This window comes from Aythya marila (assembly GCF_965140915.1).
Source record: "Aythya marila genome assembly, chromosome: 1".
Lineage (NCBI taxonomy): Eukaryota > Metazoa > Chordata > Aves > Anseriformes > Anatidae > Aythya > Aythya marila.
Window position 1 is genome coordinate 117,720,378 of NC_139042.1, and position 22,489 is coordinate 117,742,866.

General features: G+C 38.9%; 2 protein-coding genes across 6 annotated transcripts in view; one reads left to right on the top strand and one right to left on the bottom strand.

The window, feature by feature from the left end:
• The window catches only part of CMSS1 (cms1 ribosomal small subunit homolog), a 232,512-nt gene that overhangs the window by 16,681 nt on the left and 193,342 nt on the right, over nt 1–22,489 (top strand). The gene's annotated exons all lie outside the window — the stretch shown is intronic.
• The window catches only part of FILIP1L (filamin A interacting protein 1 like), a 198,920-nt gene that overhangs the window by 14,845 nt on the left and 161,586 nt on the right, over nt 1–22,489 (bottom strand). For 4 of the 5 annotated variants that reach the window (XM_082767215.1, XM_082767216.1, XM_082767218.1 and 1 more), the window contains one exon: nt 501–3,255. In XM_082767215.1, coding sequence (XP_082623341.1) covers nt 501–3,255 — 2,755 coding nt within the window. Of the gene's footprint in view, nt 1–500; nt 3,256–19,810; nt 21,069–22,489 lie in introns of those variants that run through there. The other variant, XM_082767219.1, reaches the window with a different exon arrangement.

Here is a 22,489-nt window from a genome sequence, read left to right on the forward strand (position 1 = left end):
GGGAAATAGCAGGGAAGATAATGAATCAAGTCATATCTGAAGTTAGCAGGCAATATTATGGCTTAATTCAAATTCTACCATACATGCAAAAAAAATACAAACACACACAAAACCAAAAAATGTTCTGCAAGCAATGATAAAAATAATCAATTATTTACTGTTTTTGTAATGTTAAAATATTTTACCAAGGCAAGTTGCAGTCAAAAGTAATGTGAGTTACTTTGAAAATGGAAATACATAAAGATGCATTTATACAAGTGCAAGACTAAATATTTTACATAACTGTATTTCAATGAGAAGATATACAGTAAGTGCACACTTGATAACACTAAGCAGGCAAAACTTAACGTTAGTTCCATATACTGTTGTAAAGTTCATGCACAGATCTCTCCCAAAGGAAAGGGGCTGTTCCAAATCATTCTTGCTGGGATGAAAAACGGGATGGGTTGCTGGTAAGGGTGTCAGCATGGATGGGGGGGTCAGTTATAGACATTACTTACTGTAATTTGTGATTGCCGTGGGAGAGGAGTGGCTGTTGGTGTGATAGTAATACTGCTGGTGATTTTATTGGTGGGCTTACTGGGTATCCCGTTAGCTAGTGCTGGAGTTCGGTTATCTTGCACCGGGGTACAAGGGCTGACGGGCTTGGAGCTGGTGAGAGCTTGGACGTAAGGACTTCCTAAGTGGATGTGGATTTTGTTATCCTCAGTAGTTATTACACTTGATCCCGTACTGTTAGATCTCTGAAACTGCCATGACGACTGCCTGTCTGGGGATACTCTAAAAACGGCGTGCTTGGCTCCCATTTCCAAAGGCTCTGAGGAGAGCATTTGTTCCTGAGAACTTGAGCCTGGTAAAGCCAAAGGGGACATTGTTCTTTCAGGAGTTAGAGAACCACAGGAATCAGGAGTCTGAGATCTTGCAAAAGCAGACATGGTAATGGGAGAAATGGCTTGCTCTGGGCTCATGTAACCTTCTGCTGCTTTTGATTTTACAGGCGTTAAGGAGGCGTTTTGGATTATGGTTATTCTTTGCTTGGTAGTGCCGCAGTTGGGTATGACGGCCGTGCTTGTGTAGGAGTGAGGACTTTCAGCGGTAGGACTTGTTATTTCGAGTGTGGCTGTGTTCTGCCCGTGGTCTGGAGTTACCTTTATGTGAAGAGGTTGGCCGGGGGTATGGCTTAGCACGAGGTCTCCAGTCTGTGCACAGTTTCCATTTTGCTTTGTGTGGATCTTTCCGTTCTGAGGATGGTTGTCTTTGGACTTCATCCAAGGGATCCACAACTTCTTGTTCACGGCATTCCCAGCGGATGAGTTGCTTTTGAAAGACACCGGTTGTTCTTCCTCATTGTTGTCTTTGTCCTCGTTATCGCTGTCTTCGTACAGCTGTCCATTGATCACCGCTCGCTCTAAAGGCATGAGGGTTTTGTAGTCGGGTGGCTCGTTGTCTGCGGGATCTGTCTGGACTTCCTTGGAAAAAAGTTGCAAGTCAGAGATTCTTCTTCCATTCAGACTGGGTCTGGGGGTCTTACTGAAGCGTCTGTACTTCTCTAATTCTTTTGTCAGACTTTCCATTTCTCTTGCCAACTCCCTATTCTTATTTTCCTGCTGGGTGAGTTTCTTCTGTAAGACTGTATGATCACCTCGGAGGTGACAGATCAGGTCATCTGTTGCCATGTACTCATGAATTTTCTCTTTCAGTGCATCTACTTCTCTGGAAAGGTGACTTGATTTGGCTTCTTCTTCTCTGAGCTTCTTAAAAAGGCGCTGCTCTTGGTTGGACTCAGCCTTCTCCGTCAATTTATACCGAGCCACTTCCATTTTGACAGCCTCCAGCTCCTCAGACAGGAGCTTGGCTCTGTCCCGTTCATTGACATACCTTCTTTCTAGAGACTCATATTCATCTTCAGTTTTCATAAGATCATCTTCTATGGCCTTCATTTCTTTCAGCTTTTGCTTAAGCCTCTCAACTTCTTGAGAAAGCTCTTTGATTTTGTTGTTCTCCTGCTGCAAGGAAGTGCTGGATTTAGTAGTCTCCTTAAGCTTATTTTTAAGAAATTCCTTTTCGACAGCTTCTAGTGACTGAAGTCTCTTTCTTAGAATATTTACTTTGGAAGCAAGATCGCTTCCTTTCTCCTCTTCTGCTTTCAGTTTGTTTTTCAAGTCATCTCTTTCTTTTGTTACACTGGATACTTTTTCCTCTGCATCAGATTTTGACTTCATTGCCTTTTTGCTTTCCTCAATGAGTTTTTCTGTAACGGACATCACCTTATTTTGTTCCACCTGAAGCTGAGAAGTTGCAGCTTGCAGCTTCTCTTCTGTTTGCTTTATTTTTTCACCCATAGTTTTTCTTTCATCCACAAGCATCACTGTTAGAGTCTTCAGCTTTGTTAAATCTTCTTTAAGTGTGAACTCAGTTTTTTCTAGCTTGCTTTCGATTGCTTCAAGCTCTCCAACTCTAGCTTTTAAGCCATCCAGCTCAAGGGACAACTGCTTTGTTAACATTTTTTCTCTTTCTAGGTTGCATTTCAGGGAGTAGCATTCCTGTTTGCTTTTGTTGAAAGCATCCTCTAATTTCTCCAACTCCATTATTCTTTTGTTGAGTTTGTCAACTTCCCCTTTAAGGTTCTTGCTCTGTGTCGCTTCTTTTTCTAACTTTTTATTAAGTTCTCTGCACTGATCTTCCATTTTTATGAGCTCTTCATCTTTTCCTTCCATCTCCAGCAGTCGCTTCCTTAATTCTTCCACTTCGGACATAAGTGTCGAGTTCCCATACTCTCCCTTATTTATCTTATCCCTTAGGTCTTGCAGTTCATCCTCTGCTTTCCTTAAAGATTTATTGGTCTCCTCCAGCTCATCGATTTGTCGGCTGAGAGCAGTCAGTTTTAGCCGGAGCTGACGATTCTGGCTGTCTTCATTGGTTAGTTTGGCCATCATTGCTTCTTGATCTTGGGAAACCTTACTGCTGTGGGCTTGCAGCTCAGCCTCCAGCCTGCTGGCTCTCTGTTCTTCTTCTTGAACTTTTGCTTCAGCAAGGGCGAGTTTCTCATGTGCTTGGTCGGCAGAAGTGGTTAACTCTTGAATTTTTTGACTTTGTTGATTCAACTGCTCGGTGAGTCTTTGTTGTTCATCTACCACCATTAAAGCAAAGGATTTCAGTTTAGTTAATTCTTCTTTCAGTTTGGCTATTTTCTTGTTGCTTTCCTTCTCTTTTTTCTCCTGATACGCTGTTTCTTGTTCAAGAAGCTTTTTCAATCTGGGGGGAAGAAATAATACCATATTTTGTAGCCATTTTAATAGGCATTTAAAAATGCACTTGAAATATTAAGACATCTGCCAGATGTGCCTGAGCATCCACTTGTACTTGCAACTAGAAGCAGGGCTCTCCTTGTAGTGTCATGGTGAAGTCCCCACAGGCCTTAGCTTTCTACTCAGAAGTTCTCTGGTAATGGACACTTCAGTGCGATCATTTACACTTAATAACTTCAGTAGTTACGCATCTTTAATTACATTTTCAGCTTCTGACAGTTATCAGTGCAACACAACTGTTTGATGTTCTGCACTGGAACAATGCTGATCTTGGCTGTCTGCTGGGGCTAGGTGTGTACAGGCAGGGTTTTTTTTAGAAATGTGATTATCGCAGTGCTTGAGAAATTAAATCAGTGCAGCCCTCAAGGGCAGGTATACTTTTACAGCATTATAAACCTCCTAATACCTTTAAGCTACTTATAAACCATCCTGATCTTTTATGATGTTTTATCATTAAACCTTACAGATGTTAAAGGATGTGAAGGAAATATACCCACACTAGGCTGTTAGTTGGGCTGACTAATTCCAATTTCCAAACAGTACATCAGAGCAAAAAACAAACATAGTAGGTGAGTCAGTCCTCAGTGGAAATACAGGCTTTATTACCTTGTTTAAAAAAATAAAAAAATAAAAATCAGTCAGTAGATAAGCAGGAATTTACGTTAAGAACTTAAGACCAAACGTTGTTTCCTGTTACATTCAGACATGGTCTTAGATCCAAAACTTGCAGATGTGCTGAACTGCAACTCTGTTTTATATATTTCTTTAAGCTTTTCACAATGGTTTTCCAAAACCAGTGTTTACAAGTTTTTAGGTTAGCATTCAGTCTTAACCAAGATGCAGCATGCTTAGTTTGTTAGAGACCTGCAATAAGGCTGTGCATTTGTTCATGTAACAACCTAAGAAACCTCCAAATACCTCAGATAATTACGTCCTGTTGTAGACTTTGTCAGGGAGATATTTGTGGAACGGGTATGAGGTATGATTAGGTTTGGCCAGCACATCTGCCTCCTTTCAATTAGTTTTTTCCCACAGCTGACTTATAAATCATGTTCTGATATTCAAGAATAGTCTTAAAACCCTAGTCTAAAAGAATATGAGCACTTGTATGTTTTGCTGTTGTTCATATGTATGATACATATTCCTTTACAGAGTGCTGGTGAGGAAGGAATTGCATATCAGCAGTGTATTTCAACAAAGTACTGCTTACGCACTTGTTAGCTGAGGCCCCTTCTGTCCTGTCCCCGAAAAGTGATAATGACCCTCCAGAAGTAGCTGCTGAAACATCAGGTTCCTGTTCCACAGCTGTCCCTGGTCAGTGCTGTGATGTCCAAACAGTAAGTCTTTACAGCTTTCCACTGACAAGTTCCTGTTGCAGCCATCCTTTTTGTTCAGGAAGAGCTTAGATAATGGCCTCCTTTGCACAGCTCTTTATTAGCTGCCGGCTGACTGGAGGCATATATTTCTGGGGGCTTAATAGGCTGCCTCAGCAACATCCTCATTGGCAGCATTGAGGTTTTTTTTGCATGGAGAGAGGAAGTCCCTGCCATGGTACAACTGTCCATCAGACTTGTCTGGTTTGATGGGGATACTTGATAGAAATCCCTGGCTATGAAATTTCTTAACACGTTCTCCATCCCCACAGCTCTTATTTTAGTGCAGAAGTTGCATAATACTGAGTGTAATGTGAAAAATATTTTTTCACGTTTATGTGAAAACTAGGTGGAAGGGGGAGTAACAGTAAACTGAGTTGATTTCAAAGACTTAAAGCAGCCCTGATCTCTTTACAGCAGTAGATTAGTATAATGGGGGAAAATAGACATGAAAAGGTGTAAGTGGAGAGGGAGAGGTTTGTGAAATGAGCTTGGAGGAATGTTGCTGGCTGACAGAACAAGGCGACTGCGCCATCTTCAAAGGCAGCTTTTTACTGTGTTGTCAGTGTATACACTTTTGTCATCTTTATAACATTAGCTTGTTTGAGTTCTTTTTAAATAAAAAAACTCACAGAACTCTCTCCCCTCCCCACCCTTGTCTCTGAATGCTTTAGTAGTGAAGTTCAATAGATGATTTACCGTTGCCATAGATATAAAACCATAACAGAAGCACAACCAACAATTTCATTTGGAATGAGCTCAGTTTTTGCGTGTGCATGAAGTTAAGACACGTTAATACGGTTAGACTTGAGGTTATTAGCATGTGTTTTATTTTTGCTTCCTTCACTGTCATTTGTTTTTGTTAGGCAAATTTGGCTGAATTTAATTAATTGGTGTATTATTCAGTGCTTCTTTATTAACTAGTTGATATCTCTCTGTCCAAATGATACTAATGCACGAGTGACTGATGCCCCCTAAATTGCTTTAGAAAGAACACTTTCGACCCAAATAGGAACCAGCAATCCCAATTTACATGGGAAGCTGTTTAAAATTTTATGATTGAAATCAGAGACTTGTTTGTAAATAAATCAGTAAAGTCAGATGACAGATGTTTGAAGGAATAATAACAAAAGTCCTTACAATGAACATGACAGGTATGTACAACTTCTGTTTTTTCCCGTCTCTTTTTTTTCTTTTTTTCATTTGTTTGGTCTACAACTCCATTTCCCAAACTATGCGGAGTGCTTGTTGAAGTCTAGATTCAGTAAAGCTCTCGAGGTTCCAGATCAAGCTGAATGCTTGATTGAGGTAGTTTAAGCCAAGTTCTGATCAGCAACCACGCATTGCCATGGGTATTTGAACAAAAGTGTCTAAATTACTAAATCTGAGCTATTGGTTGTATAAGCTGATAAGAATTTTCAAGAGATTTTTTTTTTTTTTGATTGTTCCAAAAGACTTTAGGGTATGTAGAAATGTTTCTCTTTCATTCAAAACATATACTGCAATTTTAAAATCCTAGCAGAAATAGAAGGAAATACTTTTAACCCCTTAAATATATAAAATCACTTCAGTGAAGTTAAATTGTGGAGCAGAACTCAGAAGCTGTTAAAGGATTTTAATGTTTCTTTTTTTAAAAAAAAAAAAAAAAGTTGTAATGGTGTTTTGTTTTGTTTTGGATCATGTGTCATTAAATATGCTTCTGCGTTCATTTTTGATAAATGTGGGGTTGCAGGATGGAGACTGAATACCTGTTTAACTTTCTCCTTATGCAAGGGGAAGCCTAGTTTTTTTTGTCTTGTATTATAAAGTCTGGCCATGTATATAGCAGAAAAATAAAAGTGAAAGTGTGACCTTAGATTCCATAAGCAAGTTTTGGAAAAAACAACAACAAAACAAAGAACTTTTAAGCCACCAGGTCTCTTTGAAGGACATAGGTATGTTGCATCTGAGAGAGTAATTTTGCCAAAAACACACAAGGATCAGAAAAAGTTGACTTCAAAAGTAAATAAAGGAATGGGAACTCCCCTATCCATTAAAATATTTTTAGCATTTACGTTTTCAGCTTTTCATGGTAAAGTAACTTCATTTTAGACAAAGGTAGGTATATCATTGAGGCAAAGTATTCACAGATAATTCCAGGCAGTTGACTTCATAGGACTACAAGAACCCTTTCTGAAACCAGGCCAGCAAAAACAGGCATTGGAAACCGTTTTTATGAACACGAATGCTAGGTAGTTAAACAGAGTCAGGGCAGTGTCTTATTACTCTTTCTTCAGAGCTTCTGTTATAAATTACTGCTTTATTGTGGCCTACTATCGTACTTGTTTGCAATACCATTTTTTTTTTCCTTAAAGAAATATGTCATCATCAGCTCTCATCTGTTCATTGTAACTGCATTTCTCAGCTTGTATGCTATAGCCTCTTGGCCTCAATGCTATGTTTTCAGTCGTGTTGTCTTGTTTTCTAGAATTTTTTTAATGCTTATGGTTTCAGCTTCACTATGTTATATTTAGCAATGCACTACTATGTGCTCTTACACGACACCCAAAACAGCTCATTGTCTTCTTGGTGTCATGTGATACCTTTTTTATTTTCAAGTGCAGTTTTCCGCTGTTGCAGGGACCTGTACTACATTGATATTGTTTAATTTGTGTTTTTACAGGACTCTAGGGGAGCTGTTTTTCCTCTGAGTTTCAGGAAAACTAAAGAAAGCGTGGGAAACTGAGATTGCAAAACTCTTGCCTTTTAGCTTGTTCTAGAGTGAATCGTTGTTCTTAGAATCATATTTTTTTTAAAGGAATAATGTAATGATAGCTGAGTTCTTTAAGGATTAAGGATGCAAGTGAAAATAGGTTCTGTTTTTTTTGTGTTCTTTTTTTTTTTTTTTTTTGTTTAGTTGGACTTCTATCATTTCTTCTGCCAAAGTATTGAGATCTTAGCATATACCTGATCAGTATCAATATCTTGATATGTATGAGGTCATGCTGTAGAAATGACTAAGATTTTGAATGTTTGGGGTGCTTTTTTGTAAGTCTTAAATGCCTGTTTTTATCCAGTTTGTGTTTTTTCCCCGATTGAAGATGTGGCTTAATAGAGGTTTTACAGGTTATAACATGAGGGAGACTTTCTTCTAAAGTTTTTGGACGTGTACTTGAATCTCCCCCTGTACAATGCAAATAAAAATGCTAAGCTGAAAGCTTTTAAATGTAGATGAAGTCATGCTTCTTCGTCTGAGGCATTCTTCCCAGTTAGCAATAAGCCATCGTCTGGCTTTTATAAGAGAAGAAACATGCTTCATCATTTCTGGTAAATCTTAAAAGTTGGTGTAATTTTTGACACCAATACTGTTAAGTATTTATTTTCAGAAGAAAGCCAGCCTGTCTGTGCCTTCCATAGTTTGTGGCAGTAAAATTTGGGTTTGTTAATCTGAGTTTCTGGTCTTAGGGTATCTGTGTGTTTCTTTTCTTTGCCTACAGTTCTACTCACTGAGGGGTAGTTTTTATGAAGACATATGTTATGGCTACTTTTATAGCTCTCTTTATTATCTGTATTGATGCTTCTTTTTTTTCCCCGTCATAAAGAAAGTCAAAATCCTTTGAAATTACAGCAGCAGCAACATACCATAGCTGTTGTGTAATCTGTTGGCTTTATCTGAATCAGTCAGCACTTCCCGACAGAATGCTAGCACTTACTTTAAAATTTGTTTTGCAGTATACTATTTATGTGAAGATATTTTAAATCATTAGTTCATCCTAGGATGCAAACCTCTGCAAAGGGTGTCTCAGCTGCAAGAGACTGTGTGTAAGGCAGATCTCCTGATAAGGAAATTTATTTTATTAAATAAGGACTTTTAATGAGGGGGGTGTGAGTTCTGCTCATTACTCCACAGACTACCACAGAGAGGTAATCATTGTTTTATCTGATGCTTAAAACGCTGACTTGCTTTACAAAGCTTAATAGAAGTCATATATGATGAATGGTGTTGCCAGTTCTGGGTTAACTTGGGCAAAATTTAAAATGGATAACCAGATGTACTTAGCTGTGATGCTGCGTAAATGTAAACAGGATAATATATTCTTTGAAAACCAAATTAATCTGTAACAGTAACATTGACTGTGACCATGATTTCACAACTACTAACTTATTAAAAAATCCTCCTGGTTGAATAGGGATATAGATATTATAAAATCCAGTGTAAATTTGGAGACAATAAATGGCATCAGAAATGTTTGAAATTTGTATTGGTAAGTTTGAGATTTAAGACTGGATCAACAGTGACATCTGGTTGGAGTAACTTCAATCCAGTACTAAAATTCAGGTTTACTTTATCCTAAAACATTAGTTGATAAACAAACAAACAAAAAAAATCTGTCGAGTTATATTCTTCCTGTATCTAGATATTCTTGGAAATCACCTATCCAAACACCAGTATTGTATAAAAATAGCAATGCCTTCTGTGCCAATAACTGTTCAGATTTGCAATGTATGGGTTCTTAATTCTGGCCATTCACTTCTAATCTTGTAATGCCTGCCCTCTGTAGCATCCGAGGTAATCAACAGGGAAGATTCATGACTTGTAGATAGGAGTGAAGACGTTGATATCCTATTAAATTGCTGACAGGGATTTTTTTTTTCTTGTTGTTTGTTTTTTTTTTCCCTTCCTTGACTACCTACCCTGAAAAACAATTGTAATGAGCTCTGTCCTGACAAGACCTCAAGAACAACAAGCTTTACTTGGAGTTGCCTTAAAAGAAAAACCTCCCAGAGTTCAGCAACTGGAAAGCACAACACAATGAGTTGTGAGCTGTATTCTGATGTGTTATGTTTGGGAGATTTACTTCTTTCTTCCGTCCCTCTTTCTATTAACAACTATTTCAGATTATTTCATTATTCTTTGAAGTTAGTATCTATTACTGCTGTCAGTTCAATGGCGTGCAAGTGTTAATAGCTTTATGTTCTGAATCTAAATGTGTCAATAACTTAACAGGCTCACATGAATATGATTGGGTTTCGGTGGTTAATAGTTTGGGATTATTTTCATAATACTGTAGTGCATTCTCTCCTTCCCCCCCAGCAAACTGCCTGTTAAGTCAGAAATAAAGCAAGTGATTTCAGATGCAACACCAGAATTTGGAACCCTTCAAATTTACGTCAGCCAGGAAATTATAGTTTTGCAGATGGAAAGCTTTCAGAAGGAAATGGAAAGATGAACCACAAGAGATGTGGTGTAGGGGTCAAAGCACCAAGACAGAGACAAATCTTTTCAGTTACTAATCCAGGTCCTTTTTTTTTTTTTTTCCTTCAGCTTAAACAAGTAAAATTTTGTGCCTGGACTTCAGACTTCTTAAAATAGAAAAGCAGTGTTGACTTGCTGTAATGGATTATTTTGAGAATTAGTATTAATCAAGAGGTTTTAGTGTTATAGTTACTAGTCAAATTTTAAATGGCAATGTCACTGAAACGACTGCATTTTGAGCAAGTTAAATCAGTAGGAGGGATCCTATGTCTTTATGAACCCGAACTTTGTTTTAAATGTATGCTTTAATCATTACTAATAAAACGTTATTGCTTGACCACACATTGTTGAGCTGTTCTTACAATCACCAGCGTTACAAAGCTCGCAGTATTACAGAGGTAAACAGGATAGTGCTTTTCCACCTTTTTTTCCCCATGGGCAGGTGTACACCTTTGCATTTTCTGTATGGAGTATCAGTACTGGGAAGTGTTATCCTTGCAGCCCGCTGCTACCATTTATCCAAGACAAATGGTAGCAGGAGTTAACTGAGCTCCTGCAAACTGTCTTTTCGAGCCCTGCTTGTCTTTCCCCCATGGGAAGATGGGCAAGATGCATGCTCTTCTTTGTGCCTCAAATTCTGGAAGCTCCTGGTCAGGCTGCTGCTAGCACTGATTACCCCAAGCAAGCAATGTGTGTTTAGTTCATGAGGTAAATGCCACCTGCACGTTGTGTTTACTGTTCATGGAAGTGTTAACAGTTTGGGGGCTGAATTTTTGAGTGTAGTATTTTATCTGCATCATTCAAGCAACTGAAGAGTTTGCAGAAGTTCTGAATCCCTGAATGCCTCAGTTGCTTCAGCTCTCTGTAAGTTTCTAACCTTTTAGTCTTCCTTTTACACTTGTCAGTTGAATACCTCTTTTAGATTAAGAAACAGTCTGAAATTTGTTATCTATAAGAAATTTCAATAGATAATTTCTGCCTGTAATTTGATATTTTTTTTCCCCTTGAATGTAACATCGTAGAGTGTAGGTTCAAGGTGGACCTCCAGTTTTATCAGTGTTTTTTCCTGGATGCAGTTGGGTAAATGGGTGCTTCTCTGCTGTCTGATTTACCTGGAGCTGTTCTGTTGTCTTGACCAGAACTAGGCATAATTGTGCAAATATCCAATTCTTACAAACTTTTTTTAAACTTCAATTAGTTAATATTTTTGGTATGACAGAAAATGGCACTTAGCCAACAACAACACATCATGTTTCTCAGAGGGGACTAGTTAGTCATAAATGTCATTTTCCCATAACATTTACAGGAATTGGATGTTCTCTAAAACAATTTTAACACAGATTTTTATATAGAAGTAAATGTCTAGAGCTGCTTTTTCATCCATGGGTGGAACAGGCACCGTGCCTATCTCTTATGCTACTATGGCCTTACTTCTATGTTACTGGTCAGCAGCAGTGGCAAAAATTTAGGACTTTCCAGTTGCCATTGGTACCTGGATAAGCTGCTCAGTCATACAGCAGCCTCTTGTTTTTAGACAAGTGGAAGTTGACTGCAAACTGCAGTGTGTTCTTCGTGTGCTCCAATACATGTGACAAGATTTTTTGTGCTTAAATTGTAATTACAATATTTTGTTAATATTGTAAGACAAATGGTGAAGGTACTTCGGTATTGAATGGGTTTGTCTGGGAAGGCTTGGGAGTTCATCATCATTTTTAGGAAGGGGGGGGGGGGGGGTACTTAAAAACAATTAGACAATAATTCCTTAGGAATGATGCAGGTGTTGTCTCTCCTGTGCAGGTGGATAAAATTACATGACTTATTGAGGTCATGTTTATAGCCATAAAATCTTTATTATCTACATACATCCTAAGACAAGAATAAGCCCTTTTTTGTGTGCTGGCTTCTGAAGTACATCTGTGTATAATAAACCCTGGGTGTATGAAGACTGTGCTGAGGTGGCACCCCTTCTTTTCTTTAGCATAAAACTTGAACCTTAATTGTTACTGCAAGTGTAGATTGAGAAATTTAAATTTACCTTGATGCCAAATTCGTGGAGTTAATAATTTTCTTATAGACCTGACAATGGGAGGGTATCTGTTTTCCCTAAAATGGACCTTCCCATCACTTCCTCTTGGAGGACTTAAGTGAAAAGGAGCTGGTAGCAGTGCAGCACAGTGCAGTTCAGTGGCTAAAGACAGCTTTGAAGCTACAAGTGATGAAGAATGCTGTCAGTTTCCTAATTTGCAGTATTATTCTTTGATAAATTGTATTAAGACTATTTCCCACATATTACAAATTTTCTGGGTATGATTCTAGGTATTGAAGCTCTGATTCAGACAATGTCACTGCCTGGGAAATAATTCACTTCCTTGCCATCTGTCCTAATCCTGCTAAGTGTCTTCTACATCTGAATTTGTTGGGACTTGAAGCATGGGATGTTTGGAAGTTGTGTTATTTCAACAGGACCTCAGCCTACCTTGGCCTGGGAACACTCGGTGAATCATCAAAAGGTGCATGTTTGGTTAAAGCATGTTAATCCTTAGCATAGATGCTCTTATTCAGGATTTGTCACCTTTGCTTCTCCTAACTCTTCCTCTTGAAGAAGACATTTTAGACTACAGGATGGGAAACTACAGCTGAGAGCTGCTGCTGCTAGTCTGAGAAATGTTTTCTTCTAGTTCTAAGGTTTACTTCATAGATTTAAATAACAAGGAATTAAAATAGTCTTCACCTGTGATTAAGTAAACATCTTTTACTCTCAGATTGGTTGATTATGATGTATTCAAGTAAGATTGTCCACTCTTGTATGGCCTTGAGAATTCACTGTGTTAAACATCAAACACCCTGCCTATGCATAAATGAAAGTTAGATCCTTTAGACATGTGTCCAGTCAAAGTGCCAGTAACAGTTTGTGTTTAGAATCAGCTGCTTTTTTTTTTTTTTTTTTTTTTTGTAGCTACTTGCACGTGTGTTCAGCAGCTGGAGTGACTGTTGCTTGCTTTGGAAAATAAATGTTTTTTCTAGGGAAAAAAAACACTGAATTGTTAGGATGAAAAAGTGGACTTAGCTAGTTCTAGCTATGCTGTGTGCAATGGTTTCTTGAACTCCTAAATTAGTCTTCCTAAAGCCAAGAGAGATGCTTACTTTTTCCATCTTTAGTTGGTTTCTGTTTTTTTTTCTCTTATGTCTTTCAAAAACTGCCATAGAAAAAAGGCCTTTTTAGGAAAAAGGAGGGTCATGTCTGTGTATTTTTTCCTTGCCCCTTCAAATAAAGGCTCTTCAAGTTGGTAATTCAGTTGAACGATCTCTAGCTCGTTATTGTACCCCAAACTGATTTATAACCAGGAATCATTATGTGACTGAGGGGCATTTGGCTACATGCCCTATTTGATCACTCTTCTTGCCTCTTGGCTGATGATCTGTGATGCTTAGGTTGTATTTTCCTCTTTTCAGATGTCACTCAGAAATGAAGGAGCTGTAGCATGCTTTCATGTGCAGTATGTTTCTGATGTAATACGTTTTAGCTTTTATCATTAATTTAAAAAGTGATTTCAGTTGCTGACAATGAAAAGACACCATTATCTCTAGACAAAATGTGCAAGTTATTTGGTTAACTGTGTTATCCCAAGTATATGAGAGGGTCATATACAGGTTATAAAATGTTCAATTCTTGTCAAATTCTGATTTGTTGTCCCCCCAGTTAATCAAGTCTAAAATAAGAAAATTTTGCCGTATACAAGGGCGGCAATAATTATCTAGAGCTTTAATCAGGGGATGGGAACAAAGCAAAGGACAAGCTGACCCTTTTGTAAGTGGCTGCTCTTTTCTATGCTGTGTTGCATTTTCTTTCCTCCTCCTTTTTAGGGGTTAGCAAAATCTGTATGCTTTTAGGTTCTTGTCAGCTGTTGCCTGCTGTTTTCCCAAAAGGGAATCAAGGTGTGCACCAGCTAGCAGAAGCCTAAGCACTTCCAGCAGTTGCTGTCATCCTTTTTCCCCATGCTGTAGACCATCTATTTTATCTGTCTAGGAATGTCCTATACGGAAGTTATGCTTGATAACTTTGTGGGTTTATATTCCCCTGTCCAGCTTACCCATATATATGAAAATGCAAGTGGCTATTTATATCTTAGACATGTTTTTAGAAACATTTTAGGAGAAGTTTTAAGCCTGCCAAGGTTCGTGGTGGCCTTTTCATTGAAGCCAATTTCTTATTTAATTTGGGAATGATGTGAACTGCTAGTCAAAAGATGTTCTCTTTACGTGAAGGATTATATGGTACTATTTCGTAAGTTAAGAAAATGTTTCAGCTTTGAGCAGTAAGAAATCACTTTTTTTTTTTTTTTTTTTTTTTCCACCTTCCTATATAAAATCATTAATAGCTGTTTGAGGACCTAGTTCTCATAGAGCTACATCCAAGTTAATACATAGAGCATTGGATTTCAGATATTTATATTATGGGCTAGCTGCCCCAAATGTGGAGTTGTGGTACCCCCAGGTTCAGGAGACCAAACTTCATAAATAAATGAGGCTTACTTCATTCACTTTCCTCTTCTCTACAAAGGGATCTGAGACAGAATGGCTGAAGTTGTGTAAGTGCTTGACTGGGAGGAGTATTTTGTAGCTGAAAACTAAAACAACTGTGGCATTTATCAATCTGCTTCTAAGAAATATCTATGTAGCTAAGTAGAATCAAATCATGTTTAGGAATATAGGGGGTAGAATTAATTTCAGGTAAGCCAGGCTTAGTGGTGGTAAAACTTCCAAATTTTCATAATAATTTGACTTAATGACTGAAATTTCTGCAAATTTTACCAAAATATTGATTGAAACAAAAAAATGTGGTGGAATTCAGGTAGCTTACACATTCCTTGAGATGTTTTTGTCTGTGAGCTAAAACTAGGTGTGTAATTAAAATGTGAGTTTTATGAGTAGGTTACTATTTTTAAACAGCCAATCTTTGTTGTTGTTTGTGTGCATGTGTTTTGCCTTGTAGTAGCAACATACTGGTTAAGGTCAGTATTTTAATTTTTTTCCCATCTCTTATGCACCCACTACAGTAGTTGCCATGCAAACACGAGATGAGCTTTGTCTCTCCACTCTTACAGTGAATTGGAAAGAAATTGCCTTGAATATAAGGTTTCAGGCAGATCTTTAAAAACAAAAACAAAATCTCCCTGACCTATTGTTTCTTTTAACTTCAATGCAATTGTTGTGTTCCTTCCCAGGCCTTTGGAATTTAGTAAAGGACAATGAAATCTGGATCGTGCATTGTTTTACATCCCTGAAATGTATGCAAGATTAATCAATCCCTCCACCCCCATTTAAAAAGAAATAAGTTTGTTTGTTTTTTTTTTTTTTAAGGGTCTCAGTTTTGATCAGGTTGTTTTGTTTGATATTGTACAGGCATAAACATGAATATTGAATGTTGTCTGACCTGGCGGGTATGAATGAGTCTGGGCAAAACATCTGGTGAGATTAGAAAAGGTTTCCTTTTATAAACTAAAAATGGTCTGTTTATGGAATTATTATGCAAAAATCAAAATGCCTCTGATAGATAACTTTTTTTTCTCCTAGTCAAAAGTATTTCATTTCACTTCTTATATCCACGTTTTCAGTCATGTTCATCAGAGCTTTGTGCCCCCTGCTAGTAGCACTTTTTTCAGGGTTTGCTGAAGTTCAAGCACAAGGTGATGGTGGGCTCTGGTTGCTCTGCTTCTATGAGCATGCAGCATGAAGTAAAACAGCGTGGGTTCTTCAGTGACTACTCTCTGGTGGTTATCTACAGGTCCCCTTGACCAGCTCAAGGCTGAAGTGGATGTTTTACACCACCATGACGTACACGATGAGCTGTCGCAGAAGGGGTGACTTCTGCAACAGGAAAATGTGTGCGTTTATCATCTTGAGTGACTGAGATTGTAGGACGTTGAGTTGTGTTGAAATGCTGCTAAGCCAGGTCAGTTTGAGCTTTCTCCCCCATCTTATTATTAAAGGAGGTCTGGGTGTTGTCTTATCTTGGCTAACCTAGTGTTCGTTTATAGCAGGAGCATTCACCTTCTTTATCACCTCATTTCAGTTACCCTGCTGAGCAGGCAGTGCTTTGAAAAGTATTGATTTTGTACTGTTTTTAAACTGGAGGCTACCAAGTGCTACAGAAAATCTTCAAATACGCTTTCCTTGAGTTTCTGAACGCTCGAGGAAAGTGAGCTATAAATGCCTGAGTGTGCTCCATTGGTCAAGACGTGTGAAATTGCTGTTCTTGACCTTCCAGAAACAACATGGTGCCTTGGCCGTGCAATCAAAGCGATTCCTGCCTCACTGACAGGAAACAACACAGCAAACCTCAAAATCAGCATAACGCACCGAGAGCCATTAGGACTCAGAATGCCCATTACTTCACTTAGAGCACGAGACTGGGCACTATATTTAGAAATTTTCAGCCATGTCTCTTACGCTTTAGAGCTGAGTAATACAGCTTAGTGAATGGGGAACTAACTAAGCTTTCAACCACATCAAAAAAACTCAAGGTAAACCTCATGGATGCCCGGCAAAATCCATTTAAAATGAGGAAGACAGACCTAAGCAATTAAAATAAATGTATTTTTAGTGGTAAGTTACAGTTTCTAAGTTCACATCAATTTGATAACAGGCTGAAGTATTAAAGGGAACTATTAATGAGTCAGAATTAAATTTTATAGGATGGTTTTTAAAGACGTGTCTTTCTACATTATAACCTCCTTAGTGTTCTCTGGCTTAAGTATTTTTATGGGTTATTTTAATTGCTTCTGTAATGAACTGTGTTCAGGTCATACCACACCCAGGATCTGAGAGAAGCTGTTTGCAGGAGAGTTACTGAGGAGTGGTAGCTGCTTGCTTTTCCATGCCAATCTACATCTGATAAAGGATTTTCCCTGAAGAAAAGTGCCAGCTTTTTAAGAACTGCCACACCGTAGAAACTGTTTTTAGGACTAAAATCAGGCTTCCCTCTTTTTTTTTTTTTTTTTTTTTTTTTTTTTTAATATCCCATGCCAGTGGCAAATGTGATCATTCATCACACAAGTGGGTAAATAACAGGAAAGTGCTGTTAGTAAGAAAAAGCGAGCAATGACTTGATTATATTAGTACTAATGGGGAAAATAAAAAAAAGTGCAAGTGATACCTGTTGATCTTCTAGATCAATCTAAAACTTTTGCTGTCAGCAGTTACGTGATAGCGGTCAGTGGAAGGAAGGGAAGTGACGGGGAAGGAACAAAGGGCCAATGCAGTCTGATCAGAAGCTGACTCTCATTTCTGGAGGATGTGCTTGTTCTTAAAGTGCTTTCTCTTTACATTGTATGTTGTAAGTAAGGAGAAACTGAAGTGAAGGAATGCAGGTGCTCAAGACTTAATTACATGCCAATTCTTTTCCTTTACTGTCTTCTTTCCTTTTACTGTTAAGTGATGCAAGCTAACATTTTGATTGCTTAAAATTAGGTAGTCTCAATACATACAAAGAAATCTGTGACAAAACAAAGGTACATAATACTGTGGGGAAAAAAAAACAACTGCAAGAAATGTTAATCATGATACCTGAGTAATTATTTTGGACTTTAACCAGTAGAAACGAGAGCAAAATTGGTCCTGTAGGTATTAAGTGAAGAAACTTTTCCCTTCAAAAGGAAGTCTGTCTTTCTGGAAGACAGGCTATGGGAAATAGATTTCTTCTGTTTATTGATAGAAACCATGATTTGTATTAGACTAGCAGTATTCACAGTACAGATGGTACTTTGGATATTTCTAAAGCAATAAATAATGGTACATGTTGCCCTCCTGTGCTGGATTTAGAAGAGCTGAAATAGTCTCTTAGCTATGGGTAGTCTTTTTTCTATTTCTGCTTCCTGCCTTTATGACCTAAGTTTATTGCACGTGTAATATTTCTGTAAATATTCTTTGTTCATCATATTGTAGTCCTTTGACTTCTGCTTATCGCTCCTCCTCAGACACGTGTGAAGGTCTATTTCTTAATTTTGATTTGCAACATATCTTTTCACAACGTAGTTAATGCTTTTACTTTATAACTTGCCGATGCGTTTACTAATTACTAAACCCACTGGAAATAGGATGTATAGGAAACTAAATCATTTATCTGGGATGAGATGTAGGTTGCAAGAGATGTACATACAGCAGAACAGCAAGCAGAAGACATTGTAAGGGTTTAGGATACTGATCCAGAGTATTGGTTTTCTAATACAAGCTTCCATTTGTTCTGGTTTCTGGGATTCTTGTTGTTCTGTATGTACTACACAGTGCCCTCGTGATTCTATAGCCAGGTAGACTAAAGGTATCAACAGAGGTGTAGACTTCACTTATTACAAGGAAGATTATCTTGGAAGTGTAAATTTGACCTTTATTTAAATGCCAAGGTGGTTAATACAGAAATATCTGAGTTATCTTTGAAATGAAATGTTTGTATATATTTAAGATTTTAGAGCCATGGGGAAAATGACCACTGAATTCTTTTAAGAATTGAAAAATTTCACCAAGTGTTCACATGGTATTTTGATTCTTAGTCTCTAACTCCTTGTATGTTGGACAATAAAGCAAAACAAATAGAATCACGAAGATTGGAAAAGATAGGATTGTATCAGCTGAAATTTTTCTTAAATACATACATGAGCAAGGATTTTGCAGGGTTTAAAACTTTGGATGAAAGAGGGGAAAAAAACCAGCCACCTTTCTGCTGTCTGTATGAACACTGAATGCCTACACCTTTCTGCTATCTGTACTAACACTGAATGCCTATTTAATTTCATGTTAAGGGAAATGCAAAAAATACAACAAAGTCTGATTTTCCTTTTGAGAAGTTTGTCTGAGCTTAAAGGGGTTAAACAGTCAAACTTGTGCAACATTTAAAGTGCACATAAGGCTCAGGAGAGCAATGCTTAGTAGCCTGAATTTGCAAGTAGGACAGTACAATTGACTTAATGGCAGTTGTTCCTATAAACAGCGATTTGACAGGGCTTGGTCCTTAATCCAGGGAGAGGACAGTGTAATTTTGTGTGCTAGGCAGATGTGAGCTGTAAACACGCTGAAGTCTGCTCTTTCAAGGTGCTCAGTGCCTCACCGGAGCTGCTTCTCCGTCTCAGTTTCTGGAGCTGCTAACTGCAACACCTTGCAGAGCCAGCCTCAGAGAGCAGCAAGCTTTCTGGTTTGTAAAGCCTCTGTCTGTCTGGTGAGCAGTGTTTCAAGTTTTTTCCTGAAAATCTGACAGCTCTGTCCTCTCGCGGCTTGACACTTGCACACAAGACACAGAAGAGGGAAGCAGTGTGTAGGAGTTGCAAAGTTTGTTAGTAATTAAACCCTAGTTACAGTTGTTTGTTTCGGACATGGCAAAATCTTACTGCAAAATAATGTCTGTGGCGATTTATACATCGCTCTGTGAGCTGCAGTAAAAGTTGTTCAAAAGTAGCCTAAGTGCTTAGAGACATGTGCTCGCACATGTATCCTAATATATAGCATATGCATATAAATGCAGCAGTAGCCCTACCTAATATATTACAATACAGTTGGACTCCTTCCACAGCTTCGGATGCAGTCATGATTTTATCCAACAATTTGGAAAGTGTGTGTAATTCACAACTGCCTCCTTCCTCAGCCTGAAATTCATTCCTCCTCTGTTGGCTCCGCAGGAATCGTTTAAAGCGCAGCTTTTAGCGCTCGAGCTGCTCATCCCGCTTCCGAGTGCCCGGGCATCTTCCAGACCTCCTGGTGCCGTTGCCACCGCTCTCCGCTCCTCACCCCTTTCAATTATTTTTTTTTTTTGCCCCCTCTTTTTCCGAAAGCGACCTTTCCGCCAGAAGCGTCCCGGTAGGATAAAGAAGGCTGGCAGCAGCGCTCTCCTGCCCTCCCGCTCTTACCTGCAGCTCCGGGGCTGGCGAGGGGCTGCGCGCCGCAGCGGGTCCCACGGGCGGCAGCGGTCCCAGGAACAGCAGCGGGTCCCACGGACGGACACGGCAGCGGTCCCAGCGAAGGAACAATGGGAGATGGGCGCCGGGCGAGCCCCAAGCCTATGGAGCATTACGTCATTACCTCGCCATATAAGGAGCTGAGCCTTTCGCTGCCTGGTCGCGGCGTTTCGGTGATGGCCAGCGCTGGGAGAAGCTTATTAATACCTCCTGGCTCCAGCTGACACTCCGGACGGTGCGAAAGCCTCGCGGCTGCCTACCGGCCCATGGAAGAATGTGCCCGAGGTCCGGGCTGCCACAGCTCCTTGCTATAGTGTCCGTAATGAAGGCGGCAGGAGTTGTTAGCTGATGAGCTGTAATCTCTTGCACTCAGTCTGGAGTTTGAGCTAAGAAATTGTCTTCAAGGTCATCTTCTTTAATAAGCCGGCCTCAGGGGGGTTCCTTTTTATGCCTTTTTGCTTGCTTGCTTTTTAACCTGACAAAAAAAGTGACTTTAGCTGAGCTCCTCAGAGGGCGATACGAACTTCAAGCCTTCTTTTTTTTTTTTTTCCTCCTTCTGTAAAGAGTCGGGGTCCGCAGAGGATAGTATTTTATTTCCTGATGATGTAACTACAAAACAATTCTCCGAGTGATGATGGGAAGGCCAGATGAAATCTAAATTTTTTTTTTCTCTTCAATGTTTTCCCTGCAAAACCCTTTCCTTTTCATCTGTTTGTGTTTCAGCTAACACAATTAAGCAGCCCAGCCAACTATTTTTAGTAAGGAGGTCTTAAAGAAATGAGTCGTTTGTTTTAATATTTAGGGAAGAGGCAGGAGGCCAAAAAGAAGGATTTAGGTTGAAGAGCTTAAAATGTATCTGTTGCATTCCCTGTCCTTCAGCGTACACCCTGAATAAACACTGCGAACGCAAGAAAGAAATACCTGAAACAGGCATAAAACTTGTTGCTGAAATTCCACTAAGTTAATGAAATAAGCTCCTCTTGTGCTGACGAGTAAATTAGACCATGGAAAAGGGTTTTCCACGCTATTTTGTGCAGCTTTGTTCAAATTAGATGTATCCACAATTCATTTATTTGCAGCGTTTGAGTTTTAGTCTTCAGATAAACTCTAACATAGCTTATGCTGTCCTACTGCCAGCTTTTAGGATGCTTTAATATATACAGGAACACAACACTAACATAATGAAATTCACTTATTTGGGGGTGTTGTCCATGTGTTTGAAGTCAAATGGTGATTAAAATGTTTGCATTTCATTAAAAATAAAGACATTTCTTAGCTACCTTGCACATATTTACCCTGAGTGCAGTCTTAAAAAGATATTTATTTTTCAGGTGGAATTTTTCAGCCAGCCCTTTGCACTGCACCTGAGCCAGGGCTTATTCAGAAGTGTGTTACATGTGTGTGTGGATGATCCTGCTGTCCCCTTGCCTGTCTTTGAGAGAGTTTGGGTTTGTGTGCTTGATCAGAAATCTTCCAAATCTCTTTAAAAGAGAGATACCTGTATATTGACCCCTATGAATTGGTTTCAGAGATAATGAAATGTCTTATCCTGATCTGTCCATTGGCATGTTTAAATAAAATATTTCAAGATGAAGTTGATTTTGTATGCGGGTACAGACTCATCTTTTCTGTTGGGACTCTGCAGTTATTTGAAAGAGCAGGACAGCTGCAGGTGCAGGTCCTGGTTTAGAACAGGCTGTGGGAAATGCTGTGTCCTGTTAAAGCTGCAGGGGAGTCAGGTAAGTAGGAGTCTAGTATGTGTAACAGAGATCTGTAAAAGGTAGCTAGGAGTTAAATATGTATGCATGCTTTTAAACCTATGTGTGTCTGTGTATACCCATAAAAATGAGTAGAGTGAAAATTACTTTTTTACTTAGTTATTTTTTTCTTTCCTTCCTTATTATTTTTTCCCTGCATTTTCCCCTTCACCCGCACATTCCCTATCTCTTCAGTCTATCTACGTGAAAATTGCCTGCATTTTTGCCACGCCACATGAAAGAGCTGTTGTAGCCTATGCGCAGCTTTGAAGAAGGAAGGCTTCCCAGAAGCTGGTAAACAAAATGCATCCTTATATTTCAGTTCTGTTTTGGAGTCGCTAGGAACACAGCTCCGATAGTGCTGGTGATAAGTTTATTGACAGTCTGGGGGCAGGCTAGAGCATGGAATAGGGAATGCAAATCCTCCTGTCTGTGTTTACATCTGGGGATAGCCAAAGTATGAACTTGTAGTTTCTTAATTAATTCTCCTCTGTGGTATAGAAGTGCACATCTGTGACCTTCTGCAAAACTGCTTTATCAAAGAGCATCAGCTGAGTGTGTAATGACCTGACTTCCTTCTCTTGTGTTGTCACAACTTGATAAAGGACACAGTACAGTACTATTTCACGCACTGTTATGAAACTATGTGATTAAAAATTCCAGATTGCTAACATGAAAAGCTCATTTATAACAGAGGCTGAGAAACTTTTCTTCACTGGTTGTTTTTTATTCAGTGTCTTCCAGTATCACTAGGTAGAGTCGTAGCCCTGGTGAGGTTCACTGGAGGGAAAAGATGCCTTTGGACAGGCAGATATGTCTGTCTCGCTTTGCATTGCTTCCTGAAAACCATCTCAGTTCCCTTAGTTACTAGGAG